This window comes from Triturus cristatus, chromosome 5_2, assembly GCF_964204655.1.
Source record: "Triturus cristatus chromosome 5_2, aTriCri1.1, whole genome shotgun sequence".
NCBI lineage: Eukaryota > Metazoa > Chordata > Amphibia > Caudata > Salamandridae > Triturus > Triturus cristatus.
In genome coordinates, this window is record NC_140588.1 from 228,453,303 (window position 1) to 228,471,518 (window position 18,216).

General features: G+C 46.1%; 1 protein-coding gene across 3 annotated transcripts in view; it reads right to left on the bottom strand.

Moving 5' to 3' along the window:
- Positions 1–18,216, bottom strand: part of LOC146822827 (Y+L amino acid transporter 2-like) — a 436,531-nt gene that overhangs the window by 229,534 nt on the left and 188,781 nt on the right. Inside the window, exons 2-3 of one of the 3 annotated variants that reach the window (XM_085607019.1) lie at positions 14,334–14,541; positions 8,941–9,488 (exon numbers count right to left, since the gene is read on the bottom strand). The exons of 1 other annotated variant lie outside the window; for it this stretch is intronic. In XM_085607019.1, coding sequence (XP_085463145.1) covers positions 8,941–9,385 — 445 coding nt within the window. In that variant the 5' untranslated portion in view covers positions 9,386–9,488; positions 14,334–14,541. The remainder of the gene's footprint in view (positions 1–8,940; positions 9,489–14,333; positions 14,542–18,216) is intronic. One more of the 3 variants, XM_085607018.1, reaches the window with a different exon arrangement.

Genomic DNA, 18,216 nt, shown 5'->3' on the forward strand with positions numbered 1-18,216 from the left:
CTGTCGTCGGTTTGCTGTTTTCAGATAGAGGCCGGCCTTTTCCTGATTCCTGACTTAATTTTTACCACTCGACTCTTCTCGAGGGGCCTTGCTGCTCTTACCTGGCCGGAGGGGCAGGTTTCCTGTTTCCTTTGGGTTAGTATAATAATAATCTGAGTTTGCATATTCTCTTTTGCAAATGTATTTTGTCACTGAAAGCTTTCTCTCTCCGCCTATCCACTCCTTCAATGCATATTTTTATTTGATATGAGTTTGATTATAAATCATTGCTAATATTTTTTCACAGCAATAATCTCTGTCTTTGTATGGTGTGACTGTATTTGATGAGCATTCATTTCTTTTTGACTTATGATAAAATTACAAAAATCATACACCGAGTCTGTTATTATTTAGTAGGATAGAGAAGTATAGATAGGTACATAATTATCGCCACCAACTCTTCAACTAAAGCATCTATCACCACAAATGTACTGTAAGGAGAAATGCAGGTTCCAATCCTAAATTGGTAAGACTGGTATAAACTTGCATCACTCTGAACCCCAACGTGAAGGAATTAGTTGTGTATTGTAAATGGGCCTGTGTTTAAGAAAAATGATCAGTCCCTGATCCCTGGATCAAATGCTAAGCTATGGGCGAGGTAGACCTTGCTCTAGTGAAAAACGAGTTTAGCAGTTTTTCACAACCAGTACATGTAAAACTCAAAGGTACATGTGCTACTATTTAAATGCACTACACCCTGCCCATGGGGCTACATAGGGCCTACTTTAGAGGTGACATATGCAATAAAAGGGAAGGTTTGGGCCTGCAACTAGGTGGACTTGACAGGACGGAATGGCAGTTTATAACTGCACACACAGGCTCTGCAGTGGAAGGCCTTAGACACGTCTGAAGGGCTACTCATATGGGTGACCCAATCAGTGCTGCAGATCTACTATTAGCATTTGATTTACAGGCCCTGGGCACTTGTAGTGCACAGTATTAGGGACTTATCCTATCGATAAATCAAATATGCCAATCATGGAGAAACCAAATACCATTACATTTTAGAAACAGAGCATATGCATTTTAGAACTGGTCAGCAGTGAGAAAGAGCACAGAATCCTAAAGCTAGCAAAAATGAAGTTTAGCACACAGTCAAAAACAGGAGGTCATATGGCAAAAATTCAGGGGAAGCCTACCAAAAGATAGCAGGTCTAACAATGTGCTTTTATGCGTTTAACATCTATATGTACGTATAGATAAAAGTGAAAAAATTAATTTATTTGCACTTCAAAATCAGGTAACTGTAGATGAAATTGCAATTTTAGTGGTTAAAATCTTACAAACCTCTGTATACATACAACACCCTAAAATAAATGTGTTTGTCATAAACTAAATTAAGACTCAAGTGGCTAAACTCTGCAGAAATCTGTGCATGCAATGCACAATTCAGAAGTCCTGTATTATAATGCAGTCACAGACTGACAATGTTAAGCAATCCAGTAATGGCTAGCTGGGTTGCAGGCTAAAGATAGTTGCAGAGCTTGTTTGAACTTGCAGAGTGTTAGACTTGGCATATTTGGCGTGGTTCCCTTGACTTTTTGCCCCTACCTCCTGTATTTTTGATGCTGTGCTGGATTTAGGTTTTGCTGGCTTAGATGCTTTGGGCACTTTGCCACTGCTGATCAGTGTCAAAGTGCAAGTGCTCCCTGTGTAAATGGTTATTACAATTGGTTCTCCCTGATTGGCATATTTGATTTACTGGTAAGTCCCTAGTAAAGTGCACTGAGTGTGCCAGGGCCTGTAAATCAAATGCTACTAGTGGGTCTGCAGCACTGATTGTGCCACACACGTGAGTAGCCCTGAAAAGGTATCTCAGACCTGCCACTCAGTTTCTGTGCGCAGTTTAAAACTGACATGTCGACCTGGCAAGTGCACTCACTTGCCAGGACTTCACGTTCCCTTTCCTTACATGTAAGACACCCCTCAGATAGGCCAAAGGTACCCCCATGGGCAGGGTGCAGTGTATGTGAAAAATAGGACATGTACTGGTGTGTGTAACATGTCCTGCCACTTTCGTTTTTCACTATTGTAAGGCTATCTGTCCCAAAGGATATCATGGTAGATACTGTGTAACATCTTGCGAGTATAACTTCCCATTATAGAAATACATTTTAGGCTCTCTGAACTCAAAATTTAATAACACATCTTTGAGTAAAGATGGTTTTTAAATTGTTTGTTTGAAAATCCCACTTTTAGAAAGTAGGCTTTTTCTTTTTTAACCCTTTCGGTACTCATGACGGAATGGTTCCGTCATTAGCACCAGTACTCCTGTGCTCATGACGGAACCGTTCCGTCATGTGCACAGGCACACTAAATCCCTCTGCTGCAAACAACAGAGGGATTTCCTTTTTTTTTTTTTTTGAGGTCTTGGGAGGTGGGGGACCCCCCAAGGCATGTTTCTTATTTTCAATCTAAGAAGAATCGCGCACATGGAGCGCTGGCGTCATTACATGGAAAACAAAACTTAAACTTAGTTTGAGTTTCAATGTTTCGTTGCTCGTGGGGTTATCTCAGACCCCCGAGCACCAAAACACTTGGGAGAGGAATCGTTGGAAAGGGGAGAATCTACCCTTTCCAGTGGATCCCTGCATGGGGATTGCCCCAGGAGGGCAATCCCAAAGCAGGGATCCACTCCCTAGCCACCAGGGAGGGGGAGCGGCCTCTTGGGCAAGGGCCTTAGCTCCCCCCATTAACTTTTGACACATACAGTATTTCTGCCCCCCAAGGGGGGGATGGGGGCTGTATCCGCCAATCTGTACCCGGGCGGGGGGCAGAAAGCACCCTAGACACCAGGGATTTAATTTTTTATAGGCTGGGGGGGGCTGCCCAGAATGGGCATGCCAAAGCTCCCACCCTACCCCCCAAAGAAGGCAAAAGACTTGATGCCCCCAGGAGGCAGATGGGGCAATAGACCCTGATGGTGCGCGGCAGAAAGCCCACGAGTCACCAGGGATTTATTTTTTATATATACGCAGGGTGGGGGCTGCTCAGAATGAGCATGCCAATATTCCCACCCACCCAAAAAAATGCCAAGGCTTTCTGCCCCCCCAGGAGGCAGATGGGGGCAATAGCCCCTGACTTGCCCTCCGGGGGGGCAGAAAGCCCACTAACACCAGGGATTTTGTTTTATACATAGGGGTGGGGGCTGCCCAGAATGGGAATGCCAATGCCCCCACCCCAAAATAATTGCCACAGTCTTTCTGCTTCCCATGAGGCAGATGGGGTAATAGCCACTAGGCACAGGGATAACAAAAAAAAATCAATATTCAATGGTGGGGGCTGCCCAGAATGGGAATGCCCACCCCCCAAAAAAGAAGCCACCGTCTTTCTGCCCCCCCTTGGGGGCATATCGGGCCAATACCCCCTGATCCCCCCCCCCTACCCAGGGCGGCAGAAAGCCCACTAGGCACTGACTTTTTTCGGCAGAGCTAGGGTTCAAAATCTACATCCAGGCCCTTTGCAAAAAAAGGGGTCCGTTTTCACTGTAAAATTGTGGTGTGTACACATTGCGTTTTGGGCCATTTCCTGTCCTGGGCACTAGGCCTACCCACACAAGTGAGGTACCATTTTTATCGGACTTTGGGAATGCGGGTGTGTGGAATTTTGTGGATCCACGCAGATTCCAGAACTTTCCATCACAGAAATGAGAGGAAAATGTGTTTTTTTTTTACAATGTTTGAGGTTTGCAAGGGAGTCTGGGTAACTGAACCTGGTGAGAGCCACACAAGTCACCCCATCCTGGATTTGCTTCAGTGTCTAGCTTTCAAAAATGCATAGGTTTGCTAGGTTTCGCTGTGTGCCGGCAGAGCTAGGGTTCAAAATCTACAGCTAGGCACTTAGCAAAAAAAAGGTCAGTTTTCACTGTAAAAATGTGGTGTGTCCACCTTGCCTTTTGCACCATTTCCTGTTGTGGGCACTAGGTCTACCACACAAGTGAGGTACTATTCTTATTGGAAGACTTTGGAGAATGTGGGGTGGGTGGAATTTTGTGGATCCACGCAGATTCCAGAACTTTCCATCACAGAAATGTAAGGAAAATTAGTTTTGTTTTACAAAGTTTGAGGTTTGCAAGGGATTCTGGGTAACAGAACCTGGTAAGAGCCCGTCAAGTCACCCCATCTTGGATTCCCCTGGGTGTCTGGTTTTTAACAATGTATAGGTTTGATAAGTTTCCCTACGTGCCGGCAGAGCTAGGGTTCAAAATCTATAGCTAGGCACTTTGCAAAAAAAGTGTCAGTTTCCACTGTAAAAATGTGGTGTGTCCAGGTTGCGTTTGGCCGTTTCCTGTCGCTGGCACTAGGCCTACCCACACAAGTGAGGTACCATGTTTATCTGGAGACTTGGGGGAACACAGAATTGTAGAGCAACTGTTATTACCTATTGACTTTCTATGCATTTCTGCCTTCCAAATGTAAGACAAAGTGTAAAAAAGAAGTCACTTTGAAAAATGTCCAATAGTTCAAATGCTACTATGGGTACCCACAATTTTGGAGATATGCAAATAGCTACTGTTTCTAAACTCTATATTTTGTTCCCATTTTGGAAGTACATAGGTGTCTTTCATACCGATTTTTCACTGATTTTATTTTCCCAAATTAATTGATATATACCTAGTACACAATTAACAAACCATTGCAAGACGCTGCTCAAATATTGCCTCTGAGTTCCTCTGGTTTCTGGTGAACCTACAAGTCCTATATATACCCACAACCAGAAGGGTGCACCAGATGTAACGGTATATTGCTTTCAAAACTCTGTCATACTTTGAAGAATTTACAGGTGAAAACATTGGCACAAATGTCTGTGTTTTTTCAACTCATTTTCAATTTTTCCTATTTACAGCTGTTAGTTTCTATAAAAAAAACCTTGAAGGATCTACACAAATGACCCCTTGCTGAATTCAAAATGTTGTCTACTTTTCTAAAATGTATAGCTTTCCAGGATCCATTATTGCTTTCATACCCATATCTACCATTAACTGGAAGGAGGTTGAAAGCACACAAAGCAAAAATAGGCTATGTCCCAGTAAAATGCCAAAGCTGGATAAAAAAATGTGATTTTCTGACAAACGTCTGTCAGTCCCTGAAGCTGGGAAGATGGTGATTTCAGCACCACAAACCCTTTGTTGATACCATTTGCAGGGGAAAAACAGACGCTTTTTTCTGCTGCACTTTCTTCCCATTAAAAAAAAATGTAGCTATATTTTGGCTAATTTCTAGGTCTCCTCCAGGGAAATCAACAAACCCTGAGTACCTTTAAAATCCCCATGATGTTGGAAGAAGAGGACGCAGATTTGGCATGGATGCCTCATGTGGTCAAAACGTTACAGGGGCCTAATGGCGAACTACCCAAAATAGCCAAAAAAAGGCTTAGCACGGGGGGGGGGGGGCCTAGCAGCGAAGGGATTAACCATTCTGTGTGCCTCTGCCTGTTTGTGGAGTGACTGTCTGGTTTTGATGTGACATGGGCTGGGGATGTGCTTTCACTTTAGACAGACACTGGTAGGGTTGAGGTGTGCCTGGCCCTTCCTGGATGACGCTGAGCTGAGCTGAATAGACCTTTTGCTGCATTTAGAGTAGTGGGAGGAGTTTTCCTTGTGCCTGAATAGGGCTTGTCTCCCTTGCACAATGTTGTCTCCACCCCATGTGTGCATACTGCTCCAGTGAGGACCAAACTGGTTTGGACTGGGCTCAGAGACCCTTACAAGAAGAAGAACAAAGACAAAATGGGGTATACGTTGTGGACCTTAAAACCCAGAATTTTAGATCACTTCTGGACTCAAGAGGAATCTTTGCCGAGGAGAAGAGCTGGAGAGCTGTGAGGAGGAGTACTGCCCCTTTGCTGTGTGCCGTGTGGGGTTGGCCTGCAGTTGCTGCTTCTGCCAAGGAAGGAACAAAGACTGGAACTTTGCTGCAAACCTGCTTGAAGAACAATCTCCAAGGGCCTGTGTGTGGTGGCCTCCTGTTCTGAAGTCTCAGGGACACAAATACTTCACCCCAGCTTCCCTGAACTCTATTGATGAGAGTTCTGACCTGCCAGGAAGTGCCTGTTCCAGTTTTGGGCGTCTGGAGGTTGTTCCTTCTGTCAGGAGCTGGAAGCAACTTGAAAGAAGTAAGAAAACCTGTCTGTGACACTGTCAGCAATGTCCTGCACCGAGGCTAGGGCACCGCTCGTGATGCACCCTCAGGCCTGCATCGCAGCTCCGATGCTCTTCGACGCCTGCCAACACCTACAGGTATCGGTATCCCCAATGCCAGCGATCGCACCGACTCCATCATTGCCCACGCCTGCATCATGTCTGGTCTGGTGGCTCAGTGGACTAAAGCAGCCACTGCAGTGGCCTGTGTTCGACCTCATGGTCACAGGTTCAAATCCCGGCGGGTCCACTCAGCCTTTCATCCATCTGAGGTTGATAAAATAAGTACCATTGAGTTGGGTAACAATAAACATCTGTTATTCAGCGCCAGGACACCTACGGGTAATCGTGTGCTTTACAAATACACCTGTTATGTAATCGTGGAGCTGTTACATGCCGAGGGTTACTTCATGATCTCGCTGACTTTACCTTGCTTCAGCAGAACCGATGCCTCACCGCCAATGCAACCGACTTCCCCTGTCCTGGATTCGACACGTCACCTCCTCGTGGACACGACGCCTCACCTCCTCCCCTGGCAGCTAGGGAGCTGGCCTCAACCTCTGCACTGACACCTCACCTCCACGACGCTGTGCATCATCATAGATTTTGTTCTCAAAAGGTATTGTTTGTTTGGGGGTCTGTGTGACTCCGTGCCTGATGCCACGCACCTCACGGTCGGCATCGTAGTGTGTATTTATTGCTTTCATGATGTCAAAATAACTCCAGGTGGAGTTATTTGTTTTCTACAAGCTCTATTTTTGAGCTAACCATTTTTAAGTGCTATTTTACCACATGTATGCTGAATTTGTGTTGTTTTGGTCTTGTTGAGTTTAGATAAAGATATTTTATTTTTGTAAACTGGTGTGGTGTCCATTTGTGGTGTTATCAATGTATTAGTATGTGTTTTGAGCACAAATACTTTACACATTGCCTTTGGGATAAGCCTGTCTGCTCATGCCAAGCTACCAAGGGGATGAGCAGGGGTTATCTAAAGAATGTATCCCCCTTACCCTGACTAGAAGCAAGAGTCCCTTTTTTGGACAAAGGTACCTACCTCTGCCAACCCGAGACCCCATTTCTAAGACAGGGCTTTTCACATCTGAATTCCCCCTTCACTCTTTGTGGGCCCCTATATTGGAAGGCCCATCACTCACCTACCGTTCATTGGCAAGATCTTTGAAGAAGCAGTCTATGTTCTACCTGAAAATCACCTCAGTGTTAGCTATTTCCTGCATGACTACCAGATCATGCTGCAGCACAGAGAGCGTTACCTTACACATTGTAAAGGATGCCCTTCAGACCACAGATGAAGATGGCGCCTGACTACTGATACTGCTGGCTTTTCACAGAGTCGACCATCCCACATTCAGATGCACCCTGGAGTATCAAATGGGATGCACTGTCAATGTCCTTCACTGGTTCTCCTTCTACCTTTCCAAGGGCTCCCCAGATCACAAAAGCTCTCTGTCATCTGCGGAGACCCCTAGGCTTTCATTCTGTCTCCTGTCATCTTTAACCTGTACACAGAGTTGCTTGGTTCTCTACTCACAGATAACAGTATCAAGATTCACTAATTTGCTGATGATACACAACTCTACTTTAAATCCTCCTCTGCTTTAGACATCTAACTCCTCACACTCTACCTGCATGTCACCCACACCTGGATGTCCAGCACTTATCTGAACCTCAGCCCAACCAAGACAGAGTTCCTGTTATTTGCAGAACAATAACAAACAAGCAACAGTACAAACATGCCTCACTGACAAAAACTTCGAACCCCAACATTCACCAAATGCCAGCTCACTTGAATTCACCCTGGGAACCAACCTCACCCTCAAGGAACACATTGCCAAAAAACCAAAGACATTCTAGTACCTGCGTTCTCTTCTAAAGAAAGCCAAACCCTTTCTTTCAGAAAGAGACTTCAGAACCGCTATTCATGCTCTCATAGTTCTGCATATAGATGGTGGTTACAGCCTGAACCATGGTCTTCCAGACTCCACATTGGCACCCCTTAGGGGCATCCTACATCCTCCCCTTGTTGGCTCGCACTACTTTCAAAACTGGCTGCATCTCATTTACAAAGCCATCACAACCACCCTGCTTATCTTACAGAAATGTTCTCTCTCTCTGGTGATTATCCACACACACACTGTGAGGACGTTATCAGGCTGCAAACTAAGAAGTGTAAAAAGGGAAAAAAACAGACAGCAGGCCTATTTAGCTACAACCTGGAACAACATCTCCATATCCATCAGGACCACCCAACTCTGCTCTATGTTAGGTAAGAGCTGAAGACTCGCCTCTTTAAAGAGCACTATATCACAGTGCATTAAAGATCCATATCCCAGCTACCTCTTCTATCAAACATTGACTTTATGATTGCTTTGACCCTGTACAACACTCCGTTGCCCTTTGGTTAAGATCGCATCATAGAAATACCATATACCTACTTATCTCCCACTCCAGCTGCCCCAAGTTCATTGAAGCAGGTATAGGGTTACTTTAAGAGAGAGAAAGATCGAGCAGAGAGACAGAAGTGGAGAAGGATATAAGAGATGAGGAAGGCAGCTAGACTGGTTTGAACTTTTTTTGCCAGGGCTGTTTTTTCCCCAATCTGGTCCTGATGGTGTTCGCCTTCCAAGGCCAACTGCATTGCCTTGGTCCAGGGCCAACAAATGATAACATCTGTCTGAGATTGCAACTAACATAGATGCTTCAATTACATATTTCCATAAGTACTGTAAAGAGGAAAAACTTACCGACACACATGGCAGCGCCCATATACACGGCAAGTGATGGTGGGGGACAAGATGGGAAGAAAGGTTCAATTAGGTAACTGGAGAATGTGAGAGCCAAAATTGCCTCACTGGCTGGACAAATAATTAACAGAGTAGACCAAAGGTTTAAAAAGGCTATGAATCCTCCAAAGGCCTCCATGATATAGACGTAACTCGCGCCAGATTTAGTGAATGTTGTCCCAAGTTCTGCATAGCAAAGAGATCCAATCAAAGATAGAAATCCTCCAAGAGTCCATATGATGAGCGAGAGTCCATAGGAACCTGTGTGCATAAGAACGCCCTTGGGGGACACAAAAATACCAGCCCCAATGGTAGCTCCCACTATTAGACAAATGCAATGCAATAGTGACATCTCCCTCTTGAGGTGCACTGATTGAGTGGATACATTTTCCCCATCTCTTTTCATTTTTGGCTTTTGGAAACTTCTGCTTCGACCTGAAGCAACCAGTTGTTAAAAATTAGATGAATCAGAAGGATGATGCAAGAACAAAATAATAAATACTCGGGGTCTGAAAAAAAAACAAGTTAAAGAATTACAAGAATCTGTAAACTGAATATTACAAAAACATAGGTTTATAGTTACTATGCTATTTTGATCAAAACATAGGTTGATATCTGTTATATTAATCATGAACCAACATAGTTATGTATTACCTGATATCGACTTATATATAATTTTCTAGAACTCCCACATTATTGACCCATATGGCCTCAGTGAAATACTTTTCTTTAATCCTTGGACAACTCATACCTTTGTTATGCTTTGTATGTTCCTTAATATATGTCTTAGCAACCACTGCACACATACAGGACTTTCTCAATGACCTTCTAAAATGGGTTTTCTTTTCTCTCAGTCTTATCTAATCCACTACATTGTCAGAGTGCCCATTTACGAACCTTCTTACTTAATACAGATTTCCTGAAAGTTTATCTCTCTTTTACTAAAGTACCAAGAAGGTGTATCTGTTTGCAAGGTTTTTAATTCGCCACTCTGGGGCGGTGGACATGGGGATCATTTAATGTTTGGCGTGTGGCCTGTCAGCCTGCCAGGTCAGCAGTGCCTCTGGGAACCATTACCCTGTAGGAGAGCCACCTTTCATAATTAGAGGCCGCCACCTGCAATGCATTCTGTGCACCCACTGGTGCGACAAACCCACTGAAGGTGGAGCAGTTTCAGAAGGTGGTGCCATGTTTTTTGGCCCTGCTTAATCAACTTTTTTTTGCTTTCCTGAAACGTAATCACACTTTGGGAGAAAAAAAATCAATAGCTCTGATGCAAAGCGAATATTTCTGTGCATCAGGTCCATTGCTTGTTGACACAAGCCAGGACTTCCTGTCCTGGTATGGCAGATAAAGTGACAGTGATACTGTACTAATTAAGGACGGGTTACCCTCCCTGTGACCCTGCAGCTCAGTGGTGGATGGGCTCCTGGGTCAAGAATTCCAACAGACACCCTCCTATTCACCCACCTCTTAATTGGGTGGGACAGCAACAGGTTTGGCAAAGGCATCAATTTCTGGTTGTTATTGTTAACTGGGACTTATAGAGCGCGTGTTCACCGACATGTCTCTTAGCGCTATGAGAGAGAGACTAAACCCTGCCAAAGATCAGCATGTACACGCTCCCGGTCTTGGCCTATGTTGTGCCCCAAGCTTCTGTAAAAAGAAGCGTCTTAAGTTTTTTCCTGAATGCGAGAAGGGTAGGTTCCCTACATAGGGTCTCCGGTAGCCTGTTCCACAGTTGAGGGACCACTACAGAGAAGGCTCTGCCCCCTTTGGCGGTTGTATTGAAGTGCGGGCAGGCCAATAGGCCTACTTCGGATGAGTGAAGGGAATGTCTTGGCACACACTTTTTTTTAGGCGCTCCTTGATGTAAACTGGGGCCCGGCCGTGAAAGGCTTTGTGGGCAATGCAAAGGCCTTTGAACCTGGCTCTCTGTTTGATAGAGAGCCAGTGCAGCTGCTGCAGAAGGGGGGTAGCATGTCCCCATCTTGGGAGCCTGAAGATTAGCCTAGCTGCGTCGTTCATGGGAACTTGTAGTTTGGTTAACAACTTCTGAGGGAGGCCAATGTACAGGGCGTTGCCATAGTCCAGCCATGACACAATCATTGCAGACACAGCCCTCCATAGTGCAGTAAATGAGAGGAGGGGAGCCAGTCTCCGCAGCTGTCTCAGTAAGCCCACGTAGGTCCCTGCCATGGTGGACACCTGGTTCGACATGGAGAGCTTGGCATCTATTTTTATACCAAGGCTTTTTACTACCGGGACGGGCGTGGGGGTGGTATCCAACTCTTCTGGCCAAAAGAGGTCGCTCCATGGGTTATTTCCGGTGGTAATGGCCAGAAACTCGGTCTTGTAGGGATTGATTTCAAGTAAGTTGGCTGTCATCCAGTTAACTGTATAATTGAGTATATTTTGCATGCGTGCGTGGGCCGGAGAGGAGTTGTCGATCTGGATGATTATTTGCGTGTCATCGGTGGAGTTGAATACTTGGCACTCCATGCGGGCCAGAGCAGCCACCAGCGGCTGGAGAGAGATGTAAAAGAGAAGGGGGGACAGAGCTGAACCCTGGTGGACTCCGCATGTCAATGCGCCAATGTTGGACACCCGATCAGCCAGCTGGACCCTTTGAGAGCGGCCTGACAGGAAGGACAAGATCCATTGATGTGCCAACCCACGGATACCCAGCTCTGAAATCCGCAACAATAGTTGGTCATTATTGACCGTGTCGAATGCCGCGGATAGGTCTAGTAGGTCCAGGGCGCATGGCTTCCTGCTGTCGGCCGTGAGTCTGAGTTCGTCCATCACTGCCAGCATTATCAGCTCTGTGCTGTGGTGGGCCATAGAACCAGCCTGTCGCACCTGGAGCAGCTGTTGTTCCTCGATGAAGTTTGATAGAGTTTTCAGGACATGCTGTTCCACTACTTTTGCCAAGAAAGGAAGTTGGGAGCTGGGCCTGTAATACTTAAGGTTGGCTACATCTGCCCCTGTTATTTTCAGTAGGGGGTAACCCTGGCTTCCTTGAAGTCGGCAGGGACATAACCTGTTTCAAGTGACCGATTGAGCAGGTTGAGGACCTCTCTCTCTACCCAGGGCAGAGCCATTCAGAACACCCTTGGTGGGCAGGGGTGCGCTGGCGAGCCAGACTTGACACGGCCCATTTGAAGGATCAGAGAGTCATAGTAAAGCCTTGGAAAGATGGTGAGGGGCTTGCCATGGGCATAGGATGCTGGGCCCACAGCCAGGGGGCACTGATCGACGGGCATATTATGTATGTCCGTTAGGATGTCCCGGACTTTATGGAGGAAGAAGGAATGGAACTTATTACAATATTCCGGGCTTGCAGTGGATTTCTGTTCTTGTTTCCTCCCAAGTTATTTTAGAATTCTGAAGGTTTCTTTCAGCTTATTATCAGCGTCCAAGATCCTGGAGTCATAGTATTCAGCCTTCCTGGTCATAATGGCTTTTTTATATGTAGCAAACACAGCTTTGTATTCAGCGAGAGCCACTGGGTCATACAATTTGTGCCAGGCCCTCTCATATTGGCGTAACGTTTGTTTCTTTCCCCTCATGACCTCGTTGTACCAGGTGGCCCCTTTGTCCTTGTTCCTAACTCTCTCCCTCCGTGCAGGTGCCACCTTGTCTATGGCTTCTCTTAGCCTGCCTGTGAGGGACTCGCTTTCCGGATCAAGGTTCTCCAACATGTGCCTTTTAGGGGAAGTTTTGCGCAAAGTACCCACTAGGTCGCTTGCCTTGGTTTTATTCCACCCTTGCATCACATTCCATTCCAGGGGTGGTTGTGCCAGTCGACCGTCGAGCGGAACCAGGCACCTGATCAGGTTGTGGTCCAACCAGGTGCAAGGACTGATATCCGTCAGGCTGGCCGGTGGCTGGGTGGTCCAAACAAGGTCGAGGGTGTGTCCCTTATCATGAGTGGGAGAATGTACGAGCTGTTGAAGCCCCATATTGGTCATAGCCTCCTCCAGCTGATTAGCGTGTAAATCTCTGGGTGCCTGGTCCCAGTGACAGTTGAAGTCCCCCACCACAAGAAGGCGCTGGTACCGAGAGTGTAGATCACTGACTAGTTCCATGAATAGTTCAATGAACCAGGGAGTTGCTCAAGGGGGGGGCGATACACCACCAGTAGTACTAGGCAGGCAGCGTGAGAGCAGAATTTTTCCCCTAGAATTGCCGCGCCTTCAATGCTCTCTGCAACTAACATCTCTACTGCTAACTGTCTATTGTAGCTATGCCCCCTCCTCTTGTCTTTCTCATCCTATTATGCAATAGGACATCATAGCCCAAAAGGCAGGGCAGCTACAATGTACGGGGCTGAGGTGTCCTCTAGCCAGGTTTCAGTTACCCCTAGGATGTCCCATCTCACTGCTCCCCTTTTTGGCTAAGGTGTTGGAAGACCAAGTTGCCAACTGTCTCTGCTCTTTTACTGAAAAGTCCTAATTTCTTGACTCTCTTCAAGCGGGCTTTCGCCCCTCTCACTTCACTGAGGCAGTAGTCCTGACCGTACTAGACGAAATGAGGAAAGAAGCAGACAAGGGCACTACTCAGGCTTTGGTGCTACTTGATCTATCTGCGGCTTTCGACACAGTCGACCATGAACTCTTGCCTATCCCAAGCACTGTGGGATAGGCAAGAGCCACCCACGAAAGAAGAGCTAAGACATCGCTACTGGGAATGGGTGGAACACCAAGAATCTTCCAAACCGAACCTAGGTAGACTAACAGCCAAATTTTATCATCATAAACAGACTAGACAACTAGAGCACTTTTTAGATACCATTCAGCCCCCACGGTATAGGATGTTATACATCCTCTTTAGGATCTGCACACTCCCCTGTCTGTAAGACCACAGCGAAATGGCACTCATGCAATCCAACATCAAAGAACTGTCCCTGCTGCGAGGCCCCGCTAGAAAGTTTTGCCCATGGTCTATTTGCTTGCACGTCCTATAACATCCTGAGTGCCAAGTGACTAAAACCACTGTGCCTGCAGCTGGAAACACTGGACTAGCGGGTTGCCCTGCACATTCGCAGGACCGATGCCAGAACTTTCTTTACGTGTTGTGTGGCAAAGTTTTTAAGTCACGCTTGGCTCATCAGACAGAAGTTACAGTTAGGATTAGCACAGCACTCTGCCGAAACATGCTGATTCTCAATCATTATGAGGTTCCACTTCTGATCCTCTTAGTCCCATAATCATATGCTAACGACTTGCGCTTTTCCCCTCATTTTTAGGTCTCGCATAGAGCAGCGCATGCACTGCCTCTACGAGGCATCAAGTAATCAGCATAACTAGTTAAACTCCACCCATTGCATTTCTCTTTGCTTCGTCACTTACCATTGGTGAAATCTGTCATTGCTCTTCTTAATGTGCTCTTTGTTGGCTGGTGGTCCGTAACTTCATTTCCGTTTTCTTCCGTTTCTGGCTCAAGCAGCATCGATCAACTACTGTTAACTTGCGCTGCAGGGCGGCATGTTTTAATGTAGGCACCACTTTTTTTTTTTCCCATGGCGCTTGGTTCGCGCCCCTCGCTCCTTGTTGTTCTCTGAAAGGAGGCAGTGGTAGGCTCAAGGCAATGCTGTGTATGTGCGTGCACTGTGACATGAGAGGTGCAGCACCTTCTCTGGTGACGCTTTTCATAAGAACCACACGTTCTGTCAGAGGTTACAAACGAGGCGCTAGAATCCTCTTCAAGCACATATGTGTTCGGACACATTCTTTTGGGGGGTGTTACGTAGCATTTTGTTATGGATAATGCTATGATAACTTTTTATATGGTGATTCAACCGCACTATTGGGGTTTCTAAGCACTTTAAAAAGTGTCCCTCGATGTAATGGTAGTTTAGCTACAGCGGGTGGGGAATGGACTGTGTGATTTCCAGATCACACCCGACGCCAGCAGCGAGCGCTTAACGAGATTAAGAGCCTTCTTGCCAATTTACTGCTACGATGTGTTCTCCTAGAGCAGGGAAGGAAAAGGACTCCGTCTCTTGCTTCCTGCCCAGACGAGACAGGGAAGGTGTCCGCTTCTGCTCTGCCGCTGGCAGCTGCCCCTTCGACCCCCCCTCCTTCTTACTCTTACTCCCTCTCTGTCTAACTCCTCCTCACTTTCCAAAAACTGTGACTCAAGAAATGGTTCTCACCCTCTCTTTCTTCCTGTCGTTCATTTGTTCCCCAGTGAAATGGATGCAAAAAAGAAAAGAACTTTTGCTGGAAATGCCATTTTTGAAAATTTTCTATTCCAGAGTGCAACCTCGGAAATAAAAGGTTCATAATATGAAAAATCAATATTTACATAAAGCAAGAAACGTTCTTAAAGTGGCCAGATTGGTTTTATTCACACCCCAAAAACATTAGCGTCACTTTACCGAGTTTGCCAGTGAAGGGCTGTCACCCCCCCTGCCAAACCTGGAGGTACTACAATACCTGGTTGATGGGTGTATTGGAAAACAAAATGTGTACGGCAGCTTTGTGTTCACGAATGTGGTCTTTTTAAACCATACTGCTTACATTTTGTAAGCATATAAGCAGTAGACATTGAAATGGGTCCTTTCTGGGCCCTGTAGTTTTCAGGCAAAAATACTCGTTGATTTCTGCATCAATGTAAAAGCGTTAAGTTCACCATGTTGTTTCTGCTTACATTTCACATGCTTTATTTAATCTTTCATTTCCTATGAGTGTTTGCTTTTTCCAGGATGTTGTTACTTTTTCCTTCAGGCAGTATATTGCTCTTGCCTAGTGCCTAATTTGAATTGAGTCGCATCCAGTTGTTTAAAGCAGGTCAAATTGGATTGTAGTTGAAGGCAGTGTGAATTTCTCTCAGTGGGGCAGTATGGTGTTCAGTGAGGAAGCGGATGTAGCACTGGGGGCAGATCTGCCGCATTTAGAACTAGGGAACCAGGTTCAACCTTCATGAACAGTCCCCCAGACCACTCTCCTGAGGGAGCACATTCCCATGCTAGACCATCGAAGGCCCCGCAAAACCGGAAAAGCCCTGGTGTCTTAGCACCAGCAGGTGAACCCTAGCAGTGGCAAATTTGGCTTCACCTTGAAGGCTTGCCCACCACAATCCATACTAAAGTTCACCTCCAGTCTTGTGGGCAGGCCTACGAAGTAGCAGACCCTAGAGCAACAGTGACTCTGTCACTGAGGTCACAGGACCCCTGAGAAGAGCTGTCTCTAGGGCTGTGCGACTGGTGTGACTGCAACGGGTGCTGACTGAGTGGGGGTGACAGAGCGTCTTGCTATTCTGAAACTTGTAGGGGTGCATCATATTCACCGTTAGTCAGCACCCGCATATTAATCGATGTAAGCTAAACGTGCCATAGAGATGTAGTGCAGAAATCGTTTAACATAGAGGTGATTTGAAGTGTAATAATACTTTTCGTGAAAAGTAACGCTGCAAGTTAACGTGAATGTATTCAGTAAATGCATAATGATTAGTTTTATGTAATGCAATGTGTTAGTTAAACGTGTGTCATATTAAAGTAGGTTGCTTATTCATTTATATGATAATAATGAACTAATGCTTAGAGTGTGATTTAATAGAGTGTTTAGCATTGTAAAGGCCTGATCGCATATACGTTTGAAGTAAAAGGCCTGTTCATTTCTTGTGTTAGCTAACTTTGTAGGCCGAAAATGATTTCCCTTGGTAAAGGCTTTGGGTTGCAGGGAGAGGCAAAATCTTAGAGAAATGCAATGTTTTTCGTTCCCATGTTTCTGTTGCAGGTGCAAGGACATTTAGCTCGTTAGTCAGACTAGGTCTTTGTTTTAGGAGTTAGGATGCCATGAGAAGCGAACAGGGGAGTGCTTTGGAATGTGGGGATGATACTTTCAGCGGAGAAGGAGCCTGGGATCCAAGGTCAAGATAACCGTCGTTGGACGCCATACAAACTCTGATGGAAAACTACCAGGAGAAGACCTGGCTGAGGAGGTGTGCCGAAGGGCGTGTTCTATGATTTTGGGGTTTTGTATTAGGGACAGTGCCCCGTGGGTGGGGTTGTTACTACTACTGTAAGGGACTGGCTGACATGATCTGTTCTGTGTCCCAGCAGGTGCAAACAGCAACTGTTCCAGCCGCAAGTGACCTGTGTCACGACTTGTGCCCAGGAGATTGGGTGCTTGTGTGTAAACACGTGAGGAAGAGCTGCTTGGATGTTCGTTGGCGTGGTCCGTACCAAGTAATACTGGTCATGAACACGGCAGTGAAGTGTGGGGGACTGCCGAACTGGGTGCATGCCTCCCATACCCGCAGAGTTCCAGCACCCTTGGAAGATACAGCCCCTCTTGTGAACGAAAATCCAGCTGAGGTGGCAGGGCCATCTGAGAGAGCAAGCCAAGCTGTGAGGGTTGCTGATGCAGTTGGTTGTGCACTAGATCAAGCTGAAAGGGGTTGTGCAAATCGAAGCCCCAAATTTGACTCAGACGGAGAAAGTGTTGCTGCGGGTGGACTAGAGTCAAATTCTGCTGAAGAAGGAAGTAGTGCACAGGGTAGCCGAAGGGAGAGTAGCAGTGCCACAGAAGCAGAAAGGGTTTGGCCAGTGAATCAGAGGCAGCTGAATCTGAAATTGGCACCTGAAAGAGATCTTGCCCCAGTTTCTGAAACGTCTGAATCCGAACAAAGTGACGAAGAGCAAGCTCGAGCAAACTTGAGAAGGTCAAGGAGAACAAGAGTGACGTGTCAAAGGTACGCCTCACCAGAGTGGACATACGTTGTGACTGATGCCAGGCGTATTGAGCACGGGGAGGTTAAGGTCTTTGACGCTGATCAGCAATTCTCCGAATCTGAAAATAGACGTGTTGTTACTGGTCCCAGGAGTGGAAATCGAAGGAATACTGACTCTCAATATTCCGAATCCTCCTCTTCTGAGCAAGGTTCGTGAGTTGATCTTGGAGACGCTGGTTTTTCCGACTTTTGGTATCGTACCACCACATCAAGAGCTAGTGGTACTTCGTCTTGAAATTTTGCAAGGTGTCTTAGAGATTTTGGGAGCGGATCTTGTTCTGGACTGAAGGGAAGAACATTGTTGTACATAAAAGTCCAAAGAAGAAGATAACCTAGGCCAGAGTGGAAGAAGAATAAAGTTAGAGACTTTCCATCAAGTCTATGAGAGCGGGCTAGGGAAGTCTTTTTGTGGACTGTGTAAATAAGTAACTGAAAACTGCAAGGGGATTTCCAGCCTTTGAAGGGTTGTCTGAGATTATTGATAGATAGGCAATA